The 9,110-nt window shown below is 32.6% G+C and overlaps 1 protein-coding gene across 2 annotated transcripts; it reads left to right on the top strand.

Annotated features, from left to right (window-relative positions):
* The first annotated feature begins 1,482 nt into the window (after positions 1-1,482).
* On the top strand, positions 1,483-5,667 carry LOC125848293 (phosphoglycerate mutase-like protein 4). 2 transcript variants are annotated; one of them, XM_049528140.1, is made up of 7 exons: positions 1,483-1,714; positions 1,991-2,111; positions 2,901-2,951; positions 3,444-3,554; positions 4,467-4,598; positions 5,038-5,113; positions 5,199-5,667. In XM_049528140.1, exons 1-7 carry the CDS (start codon positions 1,518-1,520, stop codon positions 5,420-5,422), a joined length of 912 nt encoding a protein of 303 aa, XP_049384097.1. In that variant the 5' UTR covers positions 1,483-1,517; the 3' UTR covers positions 5,423-5,667. The 2 variants fall into 2 exon arrangements, with proteins under 2 accessions (XP_049384097.1, XP_049384098.1); XM_049528141.1 differs by lacking the exon at positions 4,467-4,598.
* Positions 5,668-9,110: the final 3,443 nt, after the last annotated feature.

Genomic DNA, 9,110 nt, shown 5'->3' with positions numbered 1-9,110 from the left:
GAAATCTCACAATTCCTTCAAAATGTTTTTCACCCACTGATAAAAGGTAAATACATTGTCACCAAGTATCTTTTGATTTCCCTCTATTATGTAAAGACACTATTAATAAAAATAAAATAGAATTGGGTGCTGAAGATTTCGAAAAATTTGTTGAAGACCAAGTTGAGGAAGAACAATTTCCTATTAGTTTGTTTTGTATTTATAATTTTTTTTCTTAGAATTTTGTATCCTTTCTCAATTAATATTCAAATCTGTATGTATGTTGTTAATATTTGTATTCATTCAAAATCTCATGTTGCATAGTTTATGAATCTTGTATTTGTTCCTAATTTAAATTCATATGTCAACTAGATATGTATTTTATTTATAGGAAGAACAACTTTCTATTAGTTTGTTTTTTTTAAATTTTTTTTAGAATTTTGTATCATTTCTCAATTTGTATTCAAAACCGTATGTATGCTATTAATATTTGTATTCATTCAAAAATTATGTTGCATAGTTTATGAATTTGGTGTTGTTCCTAATTTGTATTCATTCTAAAGGTATGCCAACTAGCTATGTATTTTATTTAAGAATGATTGCAACAAATATTCACTTATTCATTTTTAGTTATATATTTCATTCTCACTTTTACATCATACAGTTTTTTGTATTTTATATATTATTATACAAAATACTACATAAAAACTAGAATGAATACAAACACAAATAAAATACATATTAGAATGAATACGACCTAAGAAAGGATACAAGATTCTGAAGAAAAAAAACAAATACACAACTATTGGAATGAATACAAACTAATAAAAAAATACAAGTTTCATTATACAAAATACAACATGAAAACTATAATGAATACAAATAATATACATATTGGAATGAATACGATTTAAAAAAGGTTACAAAATTCTGGAAAAAAAAACAAAAATACATTGTGAAAAAGGCACACGTTTGAGTTTTCTTTAAAAAATGTAACTGATGAGAAAATTAAGTGATATTTACCTTTTTTGAAATATTCTCTCGATTTGCTCTCTTCTGTTATTAAATAATTGTATTCTTTCAAATTAAACAAATTAAGAAATACATAAATCAGATATATGACAAACTAAAATATTGACACTTTTAATAAATATTGAAAATATGGCTAAGAGATCCTATTAAATGCTAAAATATTGACATTTTGAAAAAATTCCCTTTCTCAAATTCCACAAATCGACAGACTTATTCAGGTCGGACCAAAAAACTATTTTCTTAAATGGGCTCCAAAAATTGTGACCCAACCCTATCAAATCATGGGTTAGGCCAAACCGGCCCAGCGGGCCTAGCCCACATTAACGGCTATACTCATTATGTTTTAACTTGCTATATTTGAAAGTTCAAAAGATTGAGGAGGATTGGCTCTCTCTCAACCCATCGAAAATTTTGGACACCTATTACGCTGGCCCAGATCCATAAGCCCATCTAGTTTTGTTATTTTTCACCAGTAGCAGGAATACAAATTCCCTACGGACCCGGAGATGATCTCATTTCGTTATGGGGAATCACTAAAGCCTGACATTCATATGCTTCTCCGCCACTCTCAGACCAGCCATTTTTGTTGCTCAAAATTGTCACCAATTGCTGCAATTTCGAAGCATACTCTCAGAATACCAGCCTTGAGATTCAATTCAATCCCTCCTCTTCTTCATATTTCCATGGCTGATTCTACTTCTAGGTCTGTAATTACATCGCTTACCTTTCTAAGCAGTTGCTATAAGTGCACATATTACTGTCATGCTTAGAAATTTGAATTACATTGTCATATAAGCAGTTGATTTGAGGTCTGTATATTGGAAACCAAAAGAAAATTTTGAAAAGTATGTAGTGTTTATATTCTAAGAGGTGTACTAACTGCCTTTAAATTTGGATAATAATCGTGTTTTTTTGTTTTTGGTTTTCGATTCTTTTCTGCCCTAACTTGTGATGTGAATTTGTTACGTGTCTTAAGCAGGGTTATATCGCAGCCTGAATGTGGCGGCGATGCGAAATCTGAAAATGTGAGTCCTAGTTTCACTGAGATTATCGTAATCCGTCATGGTGAGACGGAATGGAACGCTGATGGCAGAATTCAGGTAATTTCCTACCTCGTTTTAGCTTTCTGCTGTCTTTTTTGTTGTTGTTAAAGTATGTGCCCTTATTCTTTCTGGAGTTGTAATTGTTTAAAGTTTTTTGGGGTCTTTACACGGTAAAACTGACATGCAAAACTTGATATTTTGAATTTTTGGAGTATTTCTAAGCTAGGATGCTCCTTTCTAATTAGTTTGCATCTAGTTGCTCATTGTGAAAGAAAATTTTGTCCAAACTTGGTAATATTTTGTACTCATTACTGCTCGTATTTAATCCATTGTCTATATTTTGGTATCATATTAAGGAATTCTACCAAATTCTTATAAAGCATAAATGGCATAATGCAAAACCAGAAGAAATACAGATAGAACATTTTTAAAAAGACACATCTAAGGTGGTTGAAAGTCCTTGATATTGTTAGGTGGGCTTTGGTCCGGTGGTAAGACCGCAATTTGTGACGTATGGGTTGGGCGGACGTCATGGGTTCGAGCTTTGCCATAGACAAAAGTCTAGTAGTTAAGTATTTAAGTAGAGAAGGGAAGAAGGGTAGGTCCATTCTCCACCGAGTTTCTAACCGTGCGCTACGGGCCTCAGAAATTTCTCGGTTACCAAAAATAAGTCCTTGATGTTTGGGTGCAATTTGTTTATACTTCTCTATTTCTATTGGAGAAATTGTATTCACTTGGAACTTCTTGTGAATCGTTATCGTTTGGCTTTGTATGGGAAATTCAATAACACTTTATGGATCATAAAAGAGGATGTGGTAACTGATGCTTGTTTCATTTATTCACCAGGGACATTTAGATGTCGAATTAAATGACATTGGAAGACAGCAAGCTACTGCGGTAAGTATCTGTAGGATAGTATTTTGTTTAGTAAATTCTGTATTTCACTTAATTGCTTTGAACTTTTGTGATTGATGTACACTACCCCTCATAATTTTTTGAGATTGGTACTTCAGCATTTGTTCTAAAGTATATCTGTTCATGTATTTAAATTTTTAAAGAGAAGAAAGGAATTATGGCTCAGCCCTTGGCTTAAACTTCTCACTATCTTTGTTAACATTTTTGATCGAGAAAAGATTCACGTCCTAAATGTTACCTTTCTCAAAAAAAAAAGATTCAAGTCCTAAGAAACCACTAGTTAAGGGAGATAATCTGTACCTTTACCCGTTGCATTTTATTTGTTTTTATTGAGGGGTAGGGGATGTGGGACTTCAAGGTTTCTCAGCTTAAAAACTTAAAGGGGGTTACTTCAACCTTTCTTTTCTTCCATTTTCATTTTTTCTTTTTCTATTTGGGATTTTTGGTGCAACGCCTGAAGTTCATTTATTCAAGGTGGCAGCCCGGCTCTCCAAGGAGCCAAGGATCTCTGTCATATATTCATCTGACTTGAAACGGGCCCATGAGACAGCAGAGATAATAGCAAGGAGTTGTGGGGATCTAGAGGTATGAATTCTCTATGGATTTGCATTGTCAGAATACAAGCAGATTACAGTTGACTTCAAATTCACATATTATAATTCTCATCATGTCTGATTATGTAAAGAGATTTTGGTTTTGTTACTGAATTGGTTAATGTGATATATTAGAAACTTTTGCAGGTTTAAATTATTTATTAGTTTGTAGATGGAAGGAAGTTTTCAGCTATTTTCATGATATCTATTTTACTTTCACAATTAGTTTCTTTTATCATTTGTTTTCAAACAATCGATCTATTTTTTTCCTGGTACTCTTGATTTTCCTGGAATTCGACCTGCAGTATCAGCTCTGTTTCCACTGTTTAGAGGTTTCTATGCTAGAAGTGATCCTGGTTTATCGTTCACTGTTCTATTTTTCTTAGTATGTTGCTTTACGTTTCCTGTGAATGGTTCACACAATTAAGCTATTGTTGCTTCACTTCTTTTTTTTCTTGTTAATGTAACTGTCAGCTTAGTGATTTCATAATATGTTGTTGTTGTCCATTAGTTCTGTGAATGAGTAAGGAATAAAGACAGCTCACCTCTTAGTAAGAATGCAACTCTTCAGTTCTGGAAACAGGCAATACTATGCGGTAGAATATGCTTAAGAGGCTAAGAAAGGGTTAGAGTTTTGTGTAACTGATATTCAAGATCTATTCTATGAATCTATCTTCATTCTGTCAAGCATAGATCTGGGAAGCAATAAGTCATTAACAATGTTAAGGAGCTGATGCCCATCCAATGTGGAACAGATGCAATTGCGCGGGATCGGCATGGATATGAGGGAGGGATAGCGAACTGAGTTGATAGCTGAGATTTGTATGCAATGTTGGAATAGCTGACTAGACAACATATTGGAGTAAATAACTTACTTTTATGTCTTGGTTTGTGCTTAATATAGGTCATTAAAGATCCAGACCTTCGAGAGAGACATCTCGGAGATCTTCAAGGTATTTCGCTCCGTGAAGCAGCCAAAAGCCAACCGCTGGCTTATAAGGCTTTTCTCTCTGACCGAAATGATCAAGTTATTCCAGTGAGTACTCCTTTCTCCTATCCAAACCCAAAAAGACAAAGGAAAAAAGAAGTAGAAGAGCACCCCATGTATCATTACTGCCATGATCAGCATTATCCTACATTCTTTGAATAAACTTGTAGTCATTGACTCATTGTGAATATGAATTTTCTTCAATCTGCTTCTTTTATTTATGCTTTTTGGCTATTCAATCTGCTTCGTCACATATGTATGCCATAAGTGTGAGCTCTAAATTGGAAAATTGAGCTAAAATCCATTATCAAGGAAGCGTTAACTGCCATTAGATTGAACCAAATTAGAATCAGGACTCCCAGGACATACGATCAACCGATCAAGTAGCCAATCCAAGATGAAAGAAAAGGAGGGGAAGGAGCAGAGACTGTATGATCTTGTCTGTTTCATAATTTCATGTATTCAGTTTCCCACCCCTTATTTGCAGGGTGGTGGAGAAAGTTTAGATCAACTTTATCAACGCTGCATTTCTTGTTTACAGAGGATTGCAAAGAACCACCAAGGTATTCTTTAACTACTGGATTGATCAAAGAGTGTTATATCATAGAGATACTTTGTGAGTATGAAATTTATTTATTCACGATGTAGGAAAACGAGTAGTTGTGGTATCTCACGGGGGTGCAATCAGAGCACTTCACATGCGGGCTTCCCCACATAGGAGGTCTAAAAGTAAGATCTGGAATACATCTGTTGGTATACTTCACTTGTCTGATAAAGATGAATGGACCGTTAAACTCTGGGCCGACGTAAGTCATCTCAACAAGACAGAATTTCTAAACTCAGGATTTGGTGGGGACAAAACTTCCGGTTAATTTTGGCATGCCACTCTCAACATTCAGATTTCTTGCAAAGAGGTACTTCACATTATTTGTCATGAATGGAGATCTTGAATTATTTATGTCACCCTGTTTGACGGCTTTAATAACTTGTTAATGGTCACCAAGGCTATTAGACAGTGGATACCCAGTTTCCTTTTGTTGTATTCAAGTCTATTTCTTCTTTTAATAGCTTAAGGCAATATTTTAGAGAAATCGGGACCATTGTGATACATTTATGGAGACTCAATAAATTCACGTCTCTTTTCTTATCTATTTCCATGTGGGATGGATAGTTCTTCCTCACTTGCTGGTTAAGGGATGCAAATAACAATTGAGCAAACTTGATGCCCTTTTGTTTTCTGTTCTCTATTTGTCGTTGGTCATTGTTCGATTGTAAATCAGTCAATGAACAATTTTGTTTTGACTAATTTACTGTTGCAGTGACGATGTTTAATGATTTAAGATGATTTGACATTATGCCGAAGGCTAGATCCCTTCTGACTTGCAATTGGGCATCATTGAGAGTGTCTTTGGCGGAATGATTCTATATGAAGTTTGTATTAGTCAATGCTTATTAGACGACAAAAGTTTTTTTCTGTTGCATCATTTGGATGATATGGACATGTCCCACATTATTTTGTGTAGTATATGCTTACACCACAAGTCATGTATTTTAAAAGATTTTTGCCCAGAACGGGGTGTCCAAAATTCGTTTTAAGTGGCAAAAGACAACAATGCCCTTATACAATAGGCGGGATTAAGGACAACTTCACCTCCCTCTAAATACTAATTTAATGCAATTTACATGTATTAATGCGCTAAACAAAGCATACTTGAGAGTTGAGGTTCATCAGGCATAGCTTGTATTAATACTTTCCGTCCAAAAATTCATCTATAATACAGAATGTACTCTTCTTGTCTAAGATTATTACTCTTTTTTTTTTCTTTTATCTTGCAGACAAGTTTAGATATTAATATTCTTCATTGTAGTAATGGAAAATGGTAGGAGATAATGGCAAAGTTGAGTAGCTAGATGTTCAACTAGGGTTAAGCCATAGCTCCCATCCATTCATATCATCATTCGCTAAATTTGTACCTTCTTCACTGTTTTAACACACCATCATCATCACTTTACTCAAATAGATAATATAAAGTTTGCCTTACACTAATATTTTATCGAGCTACTTAACACTCTCATCTCCCTCCATGTTCTGAAGACTGGTAATTTCTGGACTTGTTTGAAAGGTGAAAGAGTAATAGTGGATAACAAGAGTTATGACATGAGGATCACAAATTAGAGCAAGTAAAATATGACAGAACAAACTAGGAAATATCCAGTCAGTAAATGGGCAAGCTCTTTTATCCAATTTCTTGCTGCAGCTACTGGTCCCAATGCAAAAATCCTCCCACCAAAGGATTAAAGCAAGATTTGACAGCTTTTAAGTTGTAAAGGCAGCTTAGTTGTGCCAAATATGACCCTAGTGGTACTGCCTCATCTGACATAGTGGTGCACGGCATAAGCATATGACGGGTCCGCCTTACCACTTTTGGATATACATCTATATACGCTGTATAAAAGGAAAATTTACAAATCGCACTAAATCATAATCCGAATTAAATCTAACAAAAAAACAACCTAATTATGATTTGATATTGAAAAAACAAAAGAAGGTCAAAATTGATTTGATGTAGTTTTAATTTTTTTTTAAAAAAAAACAAGTCAAAATCAAACTAATTGACACTATGTATTTATATAAATTTTAAAACTGTTTATTATATATTATATATATAATTTATAATGATTTTTATCCTTAAATATATTATTTCAAATTTAAAACTTAGATTTTTTGAATGGTCTAATAAATTTTATCGATCATTATTTTAGTAATTAGTAATTCAAATAAAGTTCACACCAAAACCAAATTGCTAAGAGAAAAAAAAATCAATTCTAACATTAGAAATGGCAATAGTGTTGGACATCTTTTTTAAAATTGCTTTTGCATTAATTTAGACAACGAAAATATGTAATTTAGTTTTACTTTTTTTTTTCACGTTTAGTCATGTAATTAATAGTACATACTTACCCGTCTTACATATTTCAACATGATTTAATATTTTAAAATTACGCTTATTTTTAATATTACAACTCAATATCACAATATTTATTTTATGAAATTTCATTATCTTTATTATTGAATAATTTAGTACAATGACATATGACTTGTCGATCTCACGTTATTTTGTGTACCCCGCTCTCTTTATTATTCATTTTGTCTTCTTTTAGTTGTCTTTACTTCTCATAATTTCCGTGGATCCTTTTTCTTGCCAAGGCATGCATTCTTTTACAAGAAAATGAGAATTAATTAATTTTAAAGTTCAAGTTTACTATCGAAAAGATAAATCCTTAATGAAAAGAAAATGAAGTGAAGAAGAAAACAAAGCATAGAGATATGTACCAATGAGATAAACTCTATGGACCACATTGTCATGGCTACAATTTGCACATAGTGAAGAAAAGATTGAGAGGGACAATGAAAACAATTGGACGGTTGGGGCTATTAGTTTGTCACTATCGAGTACCCAACCTTATAACACTATAACTTTTTATTTTTAGGGTCTCCTCACTATACTAGAATTATATATTTAATTTTATATAATATTCATGTGTACCAAGCAATATAGAACTTCATTTTCCTGCAAGACTAGATGCAATGAGAGCATTCAGAAGTGGACTCAGAATTTGAAGATGTGAGGACATTATTATCTTAACACAAATGTCAATAATAGTTTCAATGACGATTTTGGAAATTAAATATCATATTAGATTGGTCATCGATAGTGTGAGGAGTGATATAAACACAAGTATATGATTCTACATTAATAATTAAATTTTAAAACGCATGAACCAATTGAGAGAATTAACTTAGTGGTTAAGGTTGTGCAAATGTATGTACATACTATCACAATTTAATATAGCATGTACTAATTTCTCAATATATATATAATTTTATCTGAAATTAACAGGTATATCCTATAGCCATCTATTCATATAACTATAACTATAACTATACCTACATAGATTAAAAAAAAAAAACAATGGATCCAATGGTAATTCACATACACTTACTTAAAAAATTAGATGCATTTGAAGATGAGAGCCAATAAATGTGGCTATAATTAGGCATATCACATATGTGTGATTTGGAGCTGACTTTTGCACAACATTAATAAGGATTCTTTTGGAGCAAGAATCATGATTCCATCTTCTTTGGCAACAAAAAGAGAAAGTCAACACTACTTGAATCCTATCCACTTACGACAATGACAATATCCAAAAATGATGTTTTTAGAGTTTTAGAGTACAAAATTAGTGGTCATTGACTCAAAGGTTGACTATAACTTTATTTTAGTTAATCTTAATCATTCAATTAATATTTGTCCGGCAGCAACATAATAATTTCCACTTATGTTTCTTTGTTTAGAGATCAACCTACAAAATAATTCTTCAAAATGGACAAGTCAACCCTACATAATCACTTCCTATTTCCAATCTCAGTGGAGGAAATTTCATGTCACCAAGTTAAAATTAAGAAATAATATGTATATTATACAATAGCTAGATTCCAATAAAGTAAAATAGATACTCTTAACTTAAGACAGAAAGTAAAGCCTTAAAAGTTAA

Source organism: Solanum stenotomum, chromosome 12, assembly GCF_019186545.1.
Source record: "Solanum stenotomum isolate F172 chromosome 12, ASM1918654v1, whole genome shotgun sequence".
NCBI classification, from domain to species: Eukaryota; Viridiplantae; Streptophyta; class Magnoliopsida; order Solanales; family Solanaceae; genus Solanum; species Solanum stenotomum.
The sequence above is the reverse complement of the archived record's forward strand: the minus strand, read 5'-3'. Positions and strand labels throughout refer to the sequence as shown.